This window comes from Puma concolor, chromosome B3, assembly GCF_028749965.1.
Source record: "Puma concolor isolate L17-30 chromosome B3, mPumCon1.1.hap2, whole genome shotgun sequence".
Taxonomy (NCBI): Eukaryota; Metazoa; Chordata; class Mammalia; order Carnivora; family Felidae; genus Puma; species Puma concolor.
The window spans coordinates 103,138,804-103,157,577 of record NC_141672.1 but is presented as its reverse complement, the minus strand read 5'-3'; the positions used below and the strand labels follow the sequence as shown (position 1 = coordinate 103,157,577).

The window sequence follows — 18,774 nt, the reverse complement described above, 5'->3', positions numbered from 1 at the left end:
TGGAATTGAAGGAATTTTGTATGACTTGTGCTTAAAATGTGAAGGAGAATGGTTCCAGATGAGGCTACAGATGTACGTAAGAGCCAGATCTTTTGAGAGTTTATGTAAGTTACGGTGACAAGTTTTTTACCTAGCTGTGGAAGGTTTTTAATGATAACTAAGTGTATAAGGTTTAAAAGTTCAGTTTGGCTCTGAATGAAGAATAGTTTGGAAGAGAGTTAAACTCAACGCATTGAGGCTATCTAGGAGGCTCTTGCACTGTCCGCATGGGAGGTGGTAGCCTGGATTAAGGCGGTATTAGTGGTGATGAAGGAGAGTCAATAGATTTAGGAGATATTTTAAAGGTAGGGGTGCATAGGTGGCTCAGTTGGTTATGCGTGTGACTCTCGGTTTCTCCTTAGGTCATGATCTCACGGTTTCGTGAGTTTGAGCCCTGCTTCAGGGTCTGTGTTGACAGCAGGGAGCTTGCTTGGGATTCTCTCTCTCGCCCTCTCTCTGATCCTCCTTCACTAGTGCTGTCTCTGTCTCTCTCAAAATGAATAAATAAACTTAGAAAAAAGGTAGAATTTATTGGACTTGGTAGTGAGGTATAAAAGGAGTCAAAGATGACTTTTGTGGTTTGAGCAACTAAAAGGCTACTGGGTCTACTTACTGAGATAGGGAATACTGGAACAGCTATAAATCTGGGGAGAAATCGTAAGTTCAGTTTTGGACATGTTTTGTGAAATTCATGAGGAGGGCCTAGGAGAGAACTGCCAAATACCAACATTTTAAGTTTAGGTAGAGGAGGGAATGCAAAGACTGATGAGTGGTAAGAAAAGTAGAAGAAAGCCTGAGAGCGTGGTATCCTGGAAGCCAAGGGAAACGGTGTTTCAAGTAGGAGAGTGGTCAGTTGCTGCTTTTTGGTTTTGTTATGCTGCATATTAGCAATATTCTTAATCTGTGTTACTTACTCTTTGAATTTCTTTAGTTTTATTGATCTTGCTGGATCTAATTGCACATGGTAGTCCAGGTTTGGATACATCATAGTCCCATATAAATAGGGTAATAAAGTAACTTCTTTCTTGGTTTGAGTTTCTAATGATTCATGATTAATAGCCAATGTATCTTTCGGCATTTTGGTTATAAGAGCATATTAGTCCAGTATCTCTGAGTAGCCATCTCTACTAATTCTGTGGTGGTTGATTATAAGGACCCAGTTATCTTTTGAGTATAGCAAAAGATATTTTAGTTAATTTTTATTAAATTAATTTTTATAGCTAATTTTTATTAAATGTGTGAAGTGCAAACATGTTAAGTAACTTAATAAATTGTTCATTTGTGTGTATCTCTGAAATCTTAAATTGTAATCACTCTGTATTAGTTAGGTTCCCAAACTGTCATTTCTGGGAGAATAATCCTGAACCAACAAACCATGTATGAACATGAAGTCTAGCATATCAAGAATCTTAGAAATGATGGAATGGGACAAATAGTTCTGTTACGAGCAGCATTCATTGTTTTTTGTTTCTGATTTTGGTCCATAGTAAAACTGTTCTGACCATATACGTGACTCCCAAAATATTTTTATATGTCAGTTTCACAAATAGCTTACGCCCACTTGTCAAACTTAGTGAGCCTTTGACATTTTTTATTTTGAGAGCCTGTAGAGGTCACTTTGTCCATTGTAATATTGGATGATGTTTTTGAGACATGGTCATTAAACTTCACTTCTATGTATTTAAAGTCCTCAAATAGGAGATTTTACCTGTGCTTTCTGTGAACATTTAAGAATCTGCTTCTTTAAAATCTTTGCTATCTTATGCTGTTTTTTCTTTTCTCATTTTTACCAACTATAAATGTAAGATGGTGGTGGTATCTTCTTTCTAAGTTCTCATCACTTCATCATCAACCAGTTATTCATAGTTTATTAGTATTAGGCCTAGAATAGAAGTTCTTATCATTGTTTTCTTTTTCTTCTGGAAGTTGAGATGATCAGCAAAGCAAATCAGAAAGCTGTCAAATGTTTTGCTGTAGCAAAGCAGCAGTATCTCTGCTTCATCAGAAACTTTATTTTAAGTGGGAGGAAGACTTAGGATAAGAAGTGCATATAGTACATCTCCAGAGGTAAGGAAACCTGAGCTACAGTTGGATGAGTGGAGCCTGGGAGTAGCTTGGAGGAGGGGTTTGGATCCTCAGGCCTCCCTGGATCTGGATAGTTAACAGTGGCAGGAAAATTTGGACAGGAGTGGAATAATTGAGGAGCATAGGGAAGAGATAATGGTAGGTTTTATCTTTAAAAAAGAGATCTGAAACACTGAGAATGAATGCAGAAGGGCATGTTTCCTTCCCATCCCTTACTTCTCCCAAAAGGGAACAGGGAATATTGTAGTATGACGGGATATAATCATAGAGATGTTTTAGAGTGTTTCCCACATAATGAATAATGTGCTAGCTGCCCAGACAAGTCTTCATTAATTCAGGAAGGTTTTGGAGTCCCTTCTCTGAACTAGATTCTATTTTCCTACCTTATCTTCTGCTCTCCTCCCCTATTTTTTTTTAACTGTTTGTTTGTTTGTTTATTTATTTATGAAGTAAAATTGATGCATAACATCATGTAAGTTTTAGGTATACAACATTATTATTCGGTATTTTCATATTCTAGAAGTAATAAACATCCATTTTGTTATCATCTATCACTGTACGGTTGAACCCTTTTACCCATTTCGCCCATCTCCCAACCCCCTTCTCCTCTGGTAACTACCAGTCTGTTCTCTGTATCTGTCAGTTTGTTTTTGTTTTGTTTTGCTTTGTGTTTTAGATTCCACATATAAGTGAAATCATATGGTACTTGTCTTTCTCTGTTTGACTCATGTCACTTAGCACAGTACTGTCAAGTTCCATCCATGCATGTTGTCGCAGATGGCAAGCTTTCCTTCTTTTTTATGGCCAAGTATCGTATTCCATTGCATGCATGCATATATGTGTATGTATATACACATACACACACCGTTCATTCATCACTGGACACTTAGGTTGTTTCCATATCTTGGTTATCATAAATAATACTTCAATGAACATGGGGTGCGTATGTCTTTTTGAATTGTTTTTGTATTCATCAGATAAATACACAGAAATTGAATAGTTGGATCATATTTTTAATTTCTTGAGGAATCTCCATACTGTTTTTCATAGTGACTGCATCAGTTTACATTGCTACCAGCAGTGCATAATAGTTCCCTTTCTCCACATCCTCTCCAACACTTTTCTATTTCTTGCTTTTTTGATAATAGACATTCTAACAGGTGTGAAGTGGTAGGTCATTGTGGTTTTGATTTGTAATTCCCTGATAATTAGTGATGCTGAACATTTTTTCATGTGCCTATTGGCCATCTGTATGTCTTCTTTGGAAAAGTATCTATTCAGGTCCACTGCTCATTTTTTAATCAGGTTGTTTTGTTGTTGTTTAGTTGTATGAGGTCTTTATATATATTATATGTAAACCTTCTGTTGGATATATGATTTACAAATATTTTTTCTCATTCAGTAGTTTGCCTTTTTGTTTTATTTATTTATTTATTTATTTATTTATTTATTTATTTATTTATGCTCTGCCAGAGTTTTTTTAGTTTGATGTAGTCTCATTTATTTTTGTTTCCCTTGCCTTTGGTGTCAGATCCAAAACAAATATTGCTAAGGCCAATATCAAGAAACTTAACCACCTGTGTTTTCTTCTAGGAATTTTATATTTTTAGTTCTTACATTCAAGTCTCCAGTCCATTTTGAGTTATTTTTTGTGTCTGGCTTAAGGAAATGATCCAGTTTCATTCTTTGCATGTAGATGTCCAATTTTCCTAGCACTTTTTATTGAAGAGACTGTTCTTTCCTCATTTTATGTTCTTGGCTCTTTTGTGTCAATTAACTGACCATATATGTGTGGGCTTATTTTTGAGCTTTGTATTCTGTTTCATTGATCTGTGTGTCTCTTTTTATGCGAGTACCATACCATTTTGATTACTATACCTTTGTAACAGTTTGAAGTCAGGGAGTGCGATACCTCCAATTTCTGTTCTTTCTCAAGATAGCTTTGGCTACTTGGTATCTTTTATGATTCCTTATTTGTTCTGGCTCTGTGAAAAATGGCATTGAGATTTTTGATAGGTATTGCTTAGAATCTGTAGATTTCTTTGGATAATATGGACATTTTAACAGTTAATTCTTCTAATTCATGATTATGGAGTATCTTTGCATTTATTTGTGTCTTCTTTTATCAGTATCTTGTAGTTTTCAGTGTACAAGTCTTTCACCTCCTTGGTTAAATTTATTCCTAAATATTTTATTCTGTTTGGTGCTATTGTAAATGGGATTGTTTTCTTTATTTTAGAGAGGGAGAAAGGGATAGAGACTGTGTGAGCAGGGGAGATGGGCAGTGGAGAGAGAATCTCAAATAGGTTCCACGCTGAGCCCACATAGGACTTGATCCCACGGCCCTGGGATCATGACCTGAGCTGAAATCAAGAGTCAGATGCTCCACTGACTGAGCCACCCAGATGTCCCAATGGGATTGTTTTCTTAATTTCTCTTTGATAGTTTGTTATTAGCACACAGAAATGCAACAGATTTCTGTATATTGATTTTGTATCCTGCAACTTAACTCATTTTTTTTAGTTCTCATAGTTTTTGGTGGCATCTTAAGTGTTTTCTATATACAGTATCATGTTATTTGCAAATAGTGACAGTTTTACTTCTTCCTTTTCAATTTGGATTCTTTTTGTTTCTTTTTTTTTCTTTTTCTTTCTCTCTTTGTTTCTTTCTTTTTTTTTGTCTGATAGCTGAAGCTAAGACTTTCAGTACCATTTTGAATAAAAGTGGTGAGAGTAGACATCCTTGTCTTGATTTTAGGAAAAGCTTTCAGTTTTATTTATTTATTTTTTAAGTATATATTTCATTTTTGAGAGAGAGAGAGAGAGAGAGAGAGAGAGCAGTGGAGGGGCAGACAGAGAGGGAGACACAGTATCTGAAGTAGGCTCCAGGCTCCAAGCTGTCAGCACAGAGCCCAACGTGGGGCCCAAACTCACCAACCGTGAGATCATTACCTGAGCCCAAATCAGACTCAGCTTTCTTTTCACTGAGTATGATGTTAGCTGAGTTTATCAAACTTGGCGTTCACTATATTTCCTCTATATTTCACTACATTTCCTCTATACCCATTTTGTTGAGTTTTTATTATAAATGGATGTTGAATTTTGTTAAATGCTTTTTCTGCATCTATTGAGGTGACCATATGATTTTTATCCTTCATTTTTTTGATGTGGTGTTTCACGTTGACTGATTTCCTTGTGTTGATCCAGCCTTGCATTCCTAGAATAAATCTCACCTGATCATAGTGTATGATCCTTTATTTTATTTATTTTTTTAAAGGTTATTTATTTTTGAGATAGAGAGTGAAAGTAGGGGAGGAGCAGAGAGAGAGAGAGAGAGAGAGAGAGAGAGAGAAAATCCCAAGCAGGCTCTGCACCATAAGTACAAAGTCCAGTGTGGGGCTTGAACTCACGAACTGTGAGATCATGATGTGAGCTGAAATCTGGAGTCGATTCTTAATCAACTGAGCCACCCAGGTGCTCCAATGTGTGATTGTTGAATTCGTTTGCTAATACTCTATTGAGGATTTTTGCATCTATATCTATCAAGGTTGTTGGCCTGTAATTTTTCTTTTTTTTTTTTTTTTTTTGGTAGTCTTGTCTGGTTTTGTTGTCAGGGCAGTGCTGGCCTTGTAAAGTGAGTTTGGAAGTGTTTCTTCCTTTTATACTTTTTGGGAAGAGTTTGAGAAGGATAGGTATTAAATCTTCTTTGAATGTTTGATAGAATTCACCAGTGAATCTGTCTGGTCCTAGAGGTTTTTGATTACTGATTTAGTCTTTTTGCTAGTATTTGATATATTCAGATTTTCTATTTCTTTATGGTTTAGTCTTGGAAGATTGTATGTTTTAGGAATTTATCCATTTTTTCGTAGGTTGTGCAATTTACTGGTATATAATTGTGTGTAGTATTCTCTTATGATCCTTTGTACTTTTGTAGTATCAGTTGTAACTTCTTTTTCATTTCTAATTTTATTTATCTGAGCCCTCTTTTTTTTCTTGGTGAGTGCAGCTAAAGGTTTGTTTGCCTTTTCAAAGAATCAGCTGTTTGTTTCACTGAACTTCTGGATTGTCTTTTTATTGCCTATTTCATTGATTTCTGTTTTGATCTTTATTATTTCTTTCCTTCTGCTAACTTTGAGGTGGGTTTGTTGTTCTTTATTTCCTTTAAGTTTCTCCTTTTTACCACTGTAGCCCCAGTGATTTTTCTCTAGCACACAGTGCATGTCTTTGTGCTTGTAGTTCCTTTGCCTGAAACCCTTCCCTACCTCTCCTGCATAACCACGTGGCTCTTGCTCCTTCACTTCATTCAAGTCTCTGCTCAAATGTTATGTATTCAGAGACCTTTACTAGCATCTTTTTTTTTATTTTAAGATTTTATTTTTAAGTAAACTCTGTTCTCAACGTGGGGTTGGAACCTACAACCCTGAGATCAAGAGTTGCATGCTCTACCAACTTAGCCAGCAGGCACCCCTTCCTAGCACCTTTTGTAAAATAACATCCTTCTTTCCTCTTACTGTTCCGTCCTTTTTTTCTTATTTGTTTTTCCTCATAGCACTTGTCACTACAAGACCTTCTTTCTTTCCTCCCGTGCTACCTTCCTTCCTGCTCTCTAACCATGTGTAAACTATCATGTATTCTGTGAATTGTGTTGTTCATACCTGTATCTCCCACCTTAGCACTGTGCTTGTCCTAGTAAGTGCTCAGTAAATAATTACAGAATGAGGGAATAGCATCAAGAATCAAGTTCATACTGATCACTTTCTTTGTATGTATCCTGCGAGTCTTGATCCCTTTCTTTTAATGCCCTTCCATTGACATATTTTTCTTTTAGGCATAACAATACCACTGATTACACCTTTTTTTTTTTTTTTTTTGTAATGTTTATTTATTTATTTTGAGGGGGTTGGTGGAGAGAGACGGAAAGAGAGAATTCCAAGCAGGCTTCATGCTTAAAGCACAGAGCCCAACACGGGCTTGATCTCATGACTGCGAGATCATACCAAGAGTTGGGACACTCAGCTGACTGAGCCACACAGGCATCCCTGATTATGCTTTTTAAGTCAGTCTTTCACTAGGAAAATGTCCTGTATTTTGCCATTTTGGAGCTCGCTTGTATATCCTACGCACGGAATGGTATCTTGATATGGCAGAAAGATCATTGGTTGATTAATTAAAGAATTTGGTTCAGATTCAAGCTCTAATTTTATTTGTGTGGTCTAGGTCAAATCAGCCTTATCTGATTTGTGAAATTAATAAATTTAGGTGATTTTTATGATTTTACATGTTTGATTTATATTAAATATCTGATATTGCAAGTTTGGTTCCAGACCACTGCAGTAAAGTGAATATTGCAGTGAAACAAATCAAATGAATTTTTTGGTTTCCAAGTGCATATAAAAGTTATGTTTACACTACTCTGTAGTCTGTTCAGTGTGCAGAATTGTCTAAAAAAACATATACATATCTTCACTAAAAAATACTTTATTGCTAACTAAATGCATCAGTATGAGCTTTCAGTAAGTTGTAATCACTAATCACAGATCACTATAACAAATACAATAATAATGAAAAAGTTAGAAATATTGTGAGAATTACCAAAATGTGACACAGAGATACGAAGTGAGCAAAAACTGTTGGAAAAATAGCACCAGTAGACATGTTGGATGCAGGGTTGCTATGGACCCTCAGTTAGTAAAAAACACGATATTTGCAAAACATAATAAAGTGAAGCACAATAAATGAGGTATGCCTGGGGACACCTGGCTGGCCCGGTTGATAGAGCATACGACTCTTGATCTAGTGTTTGTGAGTTCAGGCCCTACGTTGGGTGTAGAGATTGCTTAAAAATGAAATCTTAAAAAAAATGAGGTATGCCTGTATATAGTAGTTTTGCTCGTCAGTTATTTGGTTGAAGTAGTTACATAAAGTCAGAAAGGGTTTACAGAACACTTTTTGTCCTCTCCAGTAGATAAATTTACTTATTTTAAAATAATGTAAAATACGTGTAGTCTTGTGTTCTGTAATCTTGCCATTATGGTAGATTGCCTCTTCTTTATATGGGAAAGACTTACATTAATGATCTATATATATTTGTCTTCTTACAAAGAAGCTTATGTATTTTTGCGTATTTAATGTAATTTATCTACCTCAGGATCAACAGATAAGCCTGAAACTATGTCTTTCAGACTGTATAGCCCTAGAATTTCTGGGGAGGTTGCCTCAGGTACTGCCCAGTGGGGTGCCCGTGGGCTGACTATGCCCTTTCCCCTTCTACCAATCTGTTCTATTTTATTCCTTTAAAAAAAAATTATATATATATATATATACACACACACACACACACGCACACACACACACACACACTATATATATATATATATATATATGATAAATATATATGCCTTTATATATATGCTTTTTAAAGGACTTTTGAAAAAAGGATTTTTATATTGGCATTTTAAAGATCATTTGAAAAAAGGACTTTTCTATTTCAAAAAAGTGCACTAGTGGAAGTAAACTGGATATATGACTCATAGTGATATATTAACATTGGGAACTTATGGAGACTCTTTCAAGGATCTTTATTAAGAATAAAGTGAATGTTGGGGCACCTGAGTGTCTCAATTGGTTGGTTAAGCATCTGACTCTTGATTTTGGCTCAGGTCATGATCTCATGATTTGTGGGATTGAGCCCTGTGTCAGGCTCTGCACTGACAGCATGGAGCCTGCTTGGGATTCTCTCTCTCCCTCTCTCTCTGCCCTTTCCCTGCTTGTGCGCTCACTTGCTCTCTCTCTCAATAAACATTAAAAAAAAAAAAAAGAATAAAGTGAATGTTAAGAGATAAAGATCATGGGGCACATGGGTGGCTCAGTCACTTAAGTGTCTGACTCCTTATTTTGGCTCAGGTCATGATTTCATGATTTGTGAGATTGAGCCTCACATCAGGCTCTGGGCTGATAGTGAGGAGCCTGCTTGGGCTTCTCTCTCCCTCTCTCTTCAACCCCTCCTTCACGCTTGAGTGCACATGCTCTCTTTTGTGCATGTGTGTGCTCTCCCTCCTTCTCAAAATAAATAAAAAAAATAAACAACAACAAAAAGAGATACAACCAGAGATATCAGGGATTTCTTATTAGGAAGTATAGTTTTATTTCTAGGAGTCATTGAGCCGGGTCTACCATAGGTCTCTTTTCACTCAGACATGATAGACCTCTATTCATGATGAGAGTCCTGGTCCCTGAGACTGTTGGATTACACGAACATACTTTTTTTTTTTTTTTTAAAGTCTATTTATTTATTGAGAGAGAGAAAGTGGGAGAGGGGAGGGACAGAGAAAGAGCTAGAGAGGGGAGAGAGAATCCCAAGCAAGCTCCACGCTGTCAGTGCAGAGCCTAACACAGGACTCAGTCCCTCAAACCATGAGATCATGACCTGAGCTGAACACCAAGAGTGTGACACTTAACTGACTGAGCCACCCAGGTGCCCCTACACTGACACACTTTTAAGCAAGGCTTTTGCTTTTAGGTTTCTTCTCTATGTTGTTATGGTACTTCATTATTTGAGGCTTTTTGTCCTAGTATGACTTCAGTTCAAGGGATATACCTTTTATCCATTGTTATTTTCTTCTGAGAATCAAGGCCATACTCTCTTTAGTCAAAATAGCAATCATATGGAAAAAGGTAGCTTCTTTTTACTCAGTATTCTTAATGTTGTAACTGTTGTAATCTACAGGAAAGGTATTTCTGTATACACAGATGTAGAAGGTACATGACCTTCCAGAAACTTTTATAGAATTGTATCCTAAACAAAATTTATTTTGTTGTTCTGCACCTAAGGTGGTTCTGGTACCTCTATTTATTTGGTTTAGATATAGAGTGCTTTTCTAAAGCCTAGAAAGGAAAACCATTTGGTACAGCTATATCTTCAAAGCACTGAAGGTAGAGAATTGGGACCTGTTTATGTTTTTTTAAATTACCGTCATTTGTTAACTGATTTTGCCCTCCTGTAATTTCACTCCATTCTTTACATTTTTACTGTAAGAGGAAAGCCAAGAAAGAATTCCAGTGGAACTAGTATAATTAAGATGAGAGACAAAATACTGTTGATCTGTAGAATCAATATAGTCGTTCAATCTGAGGGTAGAAGAACATCCCAGGTGCAGATAATGTTCTTTATACAGAGCATCTTCCCTCTCAAAGAAAATCTAAAGTTTATCTTTTTTTCCCATGTTTTTAAATTTAAAGTTTATCTTTGATGACAGTGTGCTATAATAATAATAAGAAAATTAAACTTACTGAAAGAAACATAGTAAAAGGGGACAGTTTAGTCTTAGTCTTAAAAGTGGCTTAAGCATTAATAAAGAAAATTTCTTATGCTACTATTATAATATTCAGTGAAAGTTAAATAATATATTTTTGTCTCTTTATTATCTTATTCAGATCTGTTCAGGTTTTAAAAGACGATTTGTTCACAGAGACTGGTAATATTACATTAAGACCACTATAGGACTCAGCATGTGTTAGTTCGACTTTTTTTTTTTTTTAATGTTTATTTTTTAAGAGAGAGAGACTGAGCAGGGAAGGGGCAGAGAGAGAGAGGGAGACACAGAATCTGAAGCAGGCTCCAGGTACCGAGCTGTCAGCACAGAGCCTGTTGCGGACTCGAACTCATGAACTGCGAGATCATGACCTGAGTCAAAGTTGGATGATTAACTGACTGAGCCACCCAGGCACCCCTCCACAAAACCATTTTTTAAAAATAAAAATTTTTTAATGTTTATTTATTTTTGAGAGAGAGACACACACAGAGTGTGAGGGGCGAGGAGCAGAGAGAGAAGGAGACACAGAATCTGAGGCAGGCTCCAGGCTGTCAGCGTAGAGTCTGATGCGGGGCTCGAGCTCACGAACCATGAGATCATGACCTGAGTTGCAGTCGGACACTTAACTGACTGAGCCACCCAGGCGCCCCAAAACCATTAAAAAAAAGTTTTAACATTTATTTATTATTGAGAGACAGAGGCAGACAGAGCATGAGCATGGGAGGGGCCGAGGGAGGGGGAGACACAGAATCTGAAACAGGCTCCAGGCTCTGAGCTGTCAGCACAGAGCCCATCATGGGGCTTGAACTCACAAACCGCCAGATCATGACTTGAAAGAAGTTGGACGCTTTACCGACTGAGCCACCCAGGCGCCCTGGCAAAACCATTTTTAAGTGTATGCAGTTCAGTGGCATTAAGTACATTCATAGTGTTGTGCAACTACCACCATTATCCCTTTTCATAGCTTTTTCATCTTTTCAAACAGAAACTCTATACCCATCAAACTAATTCCCCCTCTCTGCCTTCTCATCAGTCTTTGGTAACCTCTATTCTACTTTCTATGTCTAGGAATTTGCTTATTCTAGGTACCTCCCATAAATGGAGTCATGCCATCTTTGTCCTTTTGTGTTTGACGTAGCAAAGTGCTTTCAAGGTTCATCCATGTTGTAGCATATATCAGAGCTTCTTTCCTTTTTAAGGCTGAATAATCCATTGTGTGTTTATACCACTTATACATACACTTTTTAATCCATCTGCTGGGGGACATTTGGGTTGTTTCCATGTTTTGCTATTGTGAATAATGTTCTTATAAACATTGGTGTACAAGAATCTGTTTGAGTCCCCGGTTTTAAGTTTTTTGGCTGTATACCTTGAAGAAGAATTGCTGGGTCATATTAGGAACATTAGGAACATATTAGGAACATATTAGGGTCATTCTAGGAACTTCTGATGAATCATCAAACTGTTTTTCCAGAGTATTATGACTTTATAAGGCAGTGTTCACTATACTTTTTCTGGCCTTTGAGCCAAAAGTTTAAACAACTAAAAGCCAAGTTTTCAGATAGTTTTTTATTCAGGGCTTATTGAGAAACTGGAAAGTAGAATGTATTTAATTATTATTATTTTGTATTATGTTTAATACAGAGGTGGCAAAGAATTTATAATTCATAGAAATATTAAAATAGCATAAAGATATATATTAAACTGATGGTAGTAGAATTAAAATTAAGGAATTTGAATTCAGTGGCTTAGTTAATGGAATAAATTATGCCCAGCTCCTGATTATTTATTCATAGTTAATCTGTTTCATAGATTGTGACAAACTTTAACTCAATTTGGCTTCTTTCCACCATTTGCCTGCCTTTCAGCCTCACTGTCATTCCGTTTCCTCTTTTGTTGATACATGCTTGATTTTTCAAAATATTTATTTATTTATTTACTTACTTACTTATTTATTTATTTATTTATTTATTTAGAGGGGGGGGGAGAGAGAGAGAGAGTGTGTGAGTGTGTACATGTGCACATGTGAGCGGGGAAGGGGCAGAGAGAGAGAGAGAGAGAGAGAGAGAGAGAGAGAATCCCAAGCAGGCTCCTGTGGTATCAGCACAGAGCTTGATGTGGGGCTCGATATCACGAACTGTGAGATCATGACCTGACTGACTATGCATGGGTAATTGAGAACTGATTTTATATACGATTTAGTCCAATTTAAATCAATATAGAGAATAATATTTTGTACATGTGAGATGATTTTCTTATGCTGTCAGTATCAGGGTTGGAAGGTACCTGTTTTAAGTGTTTTTTTTTTTTTTTTTTTTAATTTTTAACGTTTATTTATTTTCGAGACAGAGAGAGACAGAGCATGAATGGGGGAGGGTCAGAGAGAGGGAGACACAGAATCTGAAACAGGCTCCAGGCTCTGAGCTGTCAGCACAGAGCCTGACGCGGGGCTTGAACTCACAGACCGCGAGATCATGACCTGAGCTGAAGTCGGCTGCTTAACCGACTGAGCCACCCAGGCGCCCTTAAGTGTTCTTAAATTGTATTACAACATCCCTCTATATTTGCTATGTGCTTAGACATTTTAAGTGATGTAGAACTATTTTTTAGGGGTAGGGAGTGTAGCATAGATTGTTCTTATATTGAACTTAAATGTCTTTCTGAAGCTTATATCTTCCCTTTTTTGCATATAGAATATGCTCTGTTTATAACAGTTTTAGGGCATAACAGTTTTGCTGAATAATAAATCCTGAATGATAAATATATTAAGCCATTGGACATTTAGTGTTTTAGTCTCTTTAACAAAAGTGCTCGTTTTCAGATAGTAATTGTACAGTGAATTAAAAATATATATAATGATAAGTTAATGGTTTTTCAGAGTACTGTGATCCTTTAAGAATAATGTATATATTTACACCTGCATATACATTCAAGAATTTCCTGTCAGTTAGCAAAAATAATCTCATGAAAAGACAATGTGCAGCAAGAATTCAGGCAGGATTCCTGTTTATTCACGATAGTCTATTTTTAACTTTGTTTGGCTTTGTTGATTATTTGGGGCAGGAGATTGAAGGCTTAAGGTTCTAAGGATGCTTTTCCTAGTGTAGAGTCCTTGAAACAACACCTGAGAAGCTTTAGGAGTGGTTTCGTGAGAGTTTTAGGCAAGTAAAAAAATGAGTACAGCCTCAAAATAAAAGAGTGCCACAGTTGACATGAAATTAAAGAAAATATAAAGTTGAAAAAGGGACACTCTTTCTGAAGCTAATAAGTATACTGTGTTGACCATATTTACTTGAAAAGTGAGTTTTTCTTTACAATAAATTTTATTAAAGTATAATTTACCTTTTTTTTAAAGTATATGTGCTGCCAAAGTGAGCATGAAGTATAATTTACATAAAATAAAATACACAGTTGGCCCTTAAACAGTGTGGGGGTTGGGACACCAACCCTCCGACGCAGTCAAAAACCCATGTACACCTTTAACTCCCCCAATACTTAACTACTGATAGCCTCTTGTTGACTGGAAGCCTTACTGATTATATACACTGTTGATGAACACATATTTTGTATGTCATATGTATTACATACTGTATTCTTAAAGTAAGCTAGAGAAAAAATGTTATTAAGAAAGCAGTACAGTACTGTATTTATGGAAAAAATTCTATGTATAAGTGGACCCAGGCACTTCAAACCCATGTTTTTCAAAGGTCAACAGTACTCATTTCATGTGTATAGTGTGAGTTAGGTTTTGACAAATTTATATACTTGTGTAACTGCCATTCAAATTAAGATATAGAACCTGTTCATCATAGCAAAAAGTTCCTTCATCTGCCTTTACCCTTAGTGTCTCTCTACCCCAGGCAACCACCAGTCCACTTTCTGTATAGATAGCTTTTTGCCTATTCTAGATTACATATATATGGACTTATACTATATATGTTCTTTTATGTCTTCACAAAGTGTGTATTTTTTAGTAGTTTGATATTTTTTATTGCTGAGTAGTTTGCCATTGTATGAATAAGTCACAGTCTTTATCTCTTTACTTGTTGATAGACATTTGGGTTATTTCTAATTTTGGTCTATTACAAAACTGCTATGGGCATTTGTGTCCAATTTGTTTTTATGGACTTTTGCTTTCATTTCTCTTGGGATAGAATTGTGGGTCAGAGGGTTTTCATATGTTTAACTTAAAAAAAAGTGCCAGTTTTCCAAAGTGATTTCACCATTTTGTACTTCTACCAGCCATGTGGGAGAGTTCTAGTTACTCCATATCCTACTAACATTTGGCACTTGCTAATTGAACACTTTAGTTTAGATTCTTTGAGTAGAAATTGTGCTATGTGCAGACTTTTATGACAGTTATAAAAGAGACTTGATATACTTTTAAGAGTTTAGTAATGATAGCTAATTAGTTGCCATTTATTATACATCTCCTATGTGCCGGGTACTGTGTAGCCCTTAAAAGAGTTTTACAAGATAGAATGTATTATCTTCATTTGACAGACTGCAATCCTTGGCTAGTAGATTTTAGACATAAGATGTGATTTCAAGTTTGACTCAACCCTAGATTGATTATTTTCACCTCAATATTTTGGTCTTTCTTGTTAGTCTATAGAGGACAATTGAGTATGATTTCAGCTAATATCATGGTCTTTTGGGCTTCTCAAATTGAACTCAGGAGGAAGATCTAATGACAGAAGAATTAAAAGTCCCAAGGAAAAAATATGAGTTGAAAGCTGTGCTTTTGTATGTGTGTGCATGTGTGTGCATGTGTGTGCGTGTGTGTGTGTGTGTGTGTGTGTGTGTGTGTGTGTAAGAGAAAGAGCATGCATACTTGCTTTTCTGAGAAGTCATTAATGTAGGTGCCAGTTTTTAATGTATTATTTGAGTTGTGAAGAGTAGGGGGAAATGGCAACATTGAAGAATAACTACAGAGAGAAGGCAGGTAGTGGTGAATAATAGTAATTGGGTCTAGAAACGTGTTTTTATGTCCAAGCAACTTAGTTGCTGTTGAAATGAACTTGTTTTTACCACATAGGAATCAGCCTATAGACACATTCATTCTTTAATATATCCTAGACAGTTACTGTTTAATTGAATATAATTTAGATTTGTGTCATAACAACTAGATTGAATTTTAGAGCAAAAGTTTTATAAGAGAAATCTTGGACAGTATATTTCCCAAGTAGACAAATTGTGTGAAACAGTTTATATTTTGCAGACCAAAAATTTAACCAAAAAATTGTTTAAAATTTAGGTCCTTTTAATTTCATTTTTTCCCGTTACTTCTCTGTTTTGCAGACATTTCAACCTACGGATGAAGAGGGATACATCCCTTTTCAGTAATGAATTTAAAGTAGAAACATCAAATGAAGTACTTGATTATGATACCTCTCATATTTACACTGGACATATTTATGGTAAGTTGAACCTTAGAAGAATTCCTTTCTTCAGTTTTTTCTACACAAGGAAACACATGTATTTTGAGGTATAGACATATATTTCAGAAAGGTGGGATAAAAAACCAAGAGCACACTTTACACACTGTATGTTAGCCAATTTGCCGATAAATTATATTTAAAAAACAAAAAACAGAATGGTGGGAGAGAGATCCTGAGGAGATTTGTAGATTTAAGTATATCATGAAGGATAATGGTCTTTGAAGAATGAAGTAACCCTTGGATCTATCTTTTCATGTATTTTTAATATTGAATTATATAGTTCCTCGTTTCTGAAAGGTATGATGTTTTGATTCTCAGTACCTACAAACTGTTAGTTTGAAAAAAATTTTTAATGGCTTTTATAATTTTTTAATCTTTCAAGCAAGAAATTGGATGTGTTTTATAAGGAAAGAGGAAAAATCTAAAGGAAAACTGTAAAGATCATCTTAACAGCCAAAAATAATGTGACAAAGTTATGCATAGGAAAATCCATTCAGGGCCTTCCTTTCTCAGAATTTGTTTGCTGTGTTTACAGTCTAGCAAATTTCTCTTACTACAGCTGATTAAAAAGGTACTGTGGGGATGGGGAGCACACTTCACCCAAGAGAAAGTTACATTTGACAGTTTAGTAGTGTGGGAAAAACAGTCAAAGTCTTCTGGAGGGATTAGAGAGGATCAAAGTAGTATTATAATTGTATATTGATAAATAAGATAACTCTCTGTTATTAAGACAGTTGACTGAAAGTTAAATTTCATTTCTATGTAATAGATTTCTGCTCAAAATCATAACGTTATGAAAAATTAAGTTTTTAAAACTGTTTCTAGGGGCGCCTGGGTGGCGCAGTCGGTTAAGCGTCCGACTTCAGCCAGGTCACGATCTCGCGATCCGTGAGTTCGAGCCCCGCGTCAGGCTTTGGGCTGATGGCTCAGAGCCTGGAGCCTGTTTCCGATTCTGTGTCTCCCTCTCTCTCTGCCCCTCCCCCGTTCATGCTCTGTCTCTCTCTGTCCCAAAAATAAAAAAATAAACATTGAAAAAAAAAAAAAAAAATTTAAAAAAAAAAAAAAAAATAAAACTGTTTCTAATTTTTTTTATTATGCCAGACAAATGAGGCATTTCTATACTTACAAATTCTCACTTGTAGATGAAACTTGGTTAATGAAAGTTTTTTGTACTCTTTAATTTTGTAAACAAAGGAAAGTGTTTTTCTGTCAGTCTAGACTTTCAGTTTCAAACTATAGTTTTCTACTATTCCCTATTCCCTATTTATCTTTCTGCGAAGATAACTTAGTGTCTGCAATTCTTTGCTAGGCGATGGCTAAGAAAAGTACAAGACTAATAATAAATAAGTTTGCAGATAGAAATCATGTCATTTAAAATACCAGTGTCTTGGGTTCTTAGCTTTAGTCCTTAGTTAATTCACAGTCAGTTAATTAATGTTAATCTATAGTTTAGAAATTGTGGAAAGCCTGATACTTATTTTAGTGAGAAAATTTTAACAGGTAAATTGAACTTTAAAGCACCATCTTCCTACTTCCACTTCTTTTTGTCATGTGACAGTTGGTGCTCAGCTTTTCTTTGTGAATATCTCAGAATACCTTTTTTTTTTATCCCATATTTTCTTTCACTAGAGAAGTATAATTGATGGGGCAGTATTACAAATCTAGTATCTTAAAAAGTATTATTGGATTACTTTTTGTTCAAACTACTTCTGAAATATTTGAGACTTTCTTATTTAAAAAATGTATTTATAAAAAAAGGATGCCAAAAGTCTCATGCAGATTATATCAGGTGGGAAAAGAACTTTTTGCTTATGTAATGAGAGCAAAAACCCAAAAGATTATTTAATATCTTTATTTTGAAAGTACATATTGTATCAGTGGATCTGCTTGCCTCTTTCTGAGTTTGAGTTAATGTAACAATTATTTATTGAGTGACTGTTGAATGCTTGCCAGGCACTATGCTTAGGTGCTGGGAATATGATTGCCAAGGAGAGATAGATGTTCTATTTCTGATTGTTGTTGTCTAGTTAACTGTTTAGATTTTAACTAAGTACTAGTTGCTGTTCACATCTCAGATTCAGCTTGATATATTTTATGTGAAAATTAGTTTCCCCAATAAATTTGTATTCACATTTTTAAAATGTATAAGAATGGCTTTTTAAAGGAGAATGAATTTAACATTTACCTGCAAATTAACTTTTCAAGAGTTTGTTCCTTTCATTAATAGGTGAAGAAGGAAGTCTTAGCCATGGGTCTGTTATTGATGGAAGATTTGAAGGATTCATCCAGACTCGTGGTGGCACATTTTATGTTGAGCCAGCAGAGAGATATATTAAAGACCGAACTCTACCTTTTCATTCTGTCATTTATCATGAAGATGATATTAGTAAGTACTTAAATTTTATCAAGTAGCCTTTCGCAAAGAGGCATATAAATAGTTAAACGTATGTGAGACATACAAAATCTGAGGTGAAAATAGTTTCACAGCCAAAGTCTCAACTTAATGAAAAATAGATCTATTATAAAGAGGTGATTTCCTTGTCAGTCCGTGCCGTTCCTACTTTGTTGATATGATACAACCAATTCTATATGAACTATGAGTCAACAACACTGATTGAACTGGAAATTCTATATTCTGATATCAGCCGGTCATTTAATGCTATAATGCCTTTGTGTGTGTGGCCTACTGAAGTATCATTATCTTCTTATGTAAATTTCAAGGTGGATATTTGTATAGTGTTTAAGGAATATTTTAGGTATTTGGTAATATCTAAATCCTTTGAATATTTCTTTTTGGAATCTTGAAATAATGATTTCACTTTAGCTTGGTAAGACTGAAGGTTTATCATGTTAGATTTTGTCCTCTACCATGGTCTTTATATGATGGTAATTTGTCAG

At 35.5% G+C, this 18,774-nt stretch overlaps 1 protein-coding gene across 3 annotated transcripts in view; it reads left to right on the top strand.

Annotated features, from left to right (window-relative positions):
- ADAM10 (ADAM metallopeptidase domain 10) overlaps nucleotides 1–18,774 on the top strand; it is a 133,011-nt gene that overhangs the window by 43,103 nt on the left and 71,134 nt on the right. For all 3 annotated transcript variants that reach the window (XM_086710795.1, XM_086710796.1, XM_025918758.2), the window contains exons 3-4: nucleotides 15,737–15,855; nucleotides 18,104–18,262. In XM_086710795.1, the coding sequence (XP_086566921.1) occupies nucleotides 15,737–15,855; nucleotides 18,104–18,262 (278 nt within the window). The remainder of the gene's footprint in view (nucleotides 1–15,736; nucleotides 15,856–18,103; nucleotides 18,263–18,774) is intronic.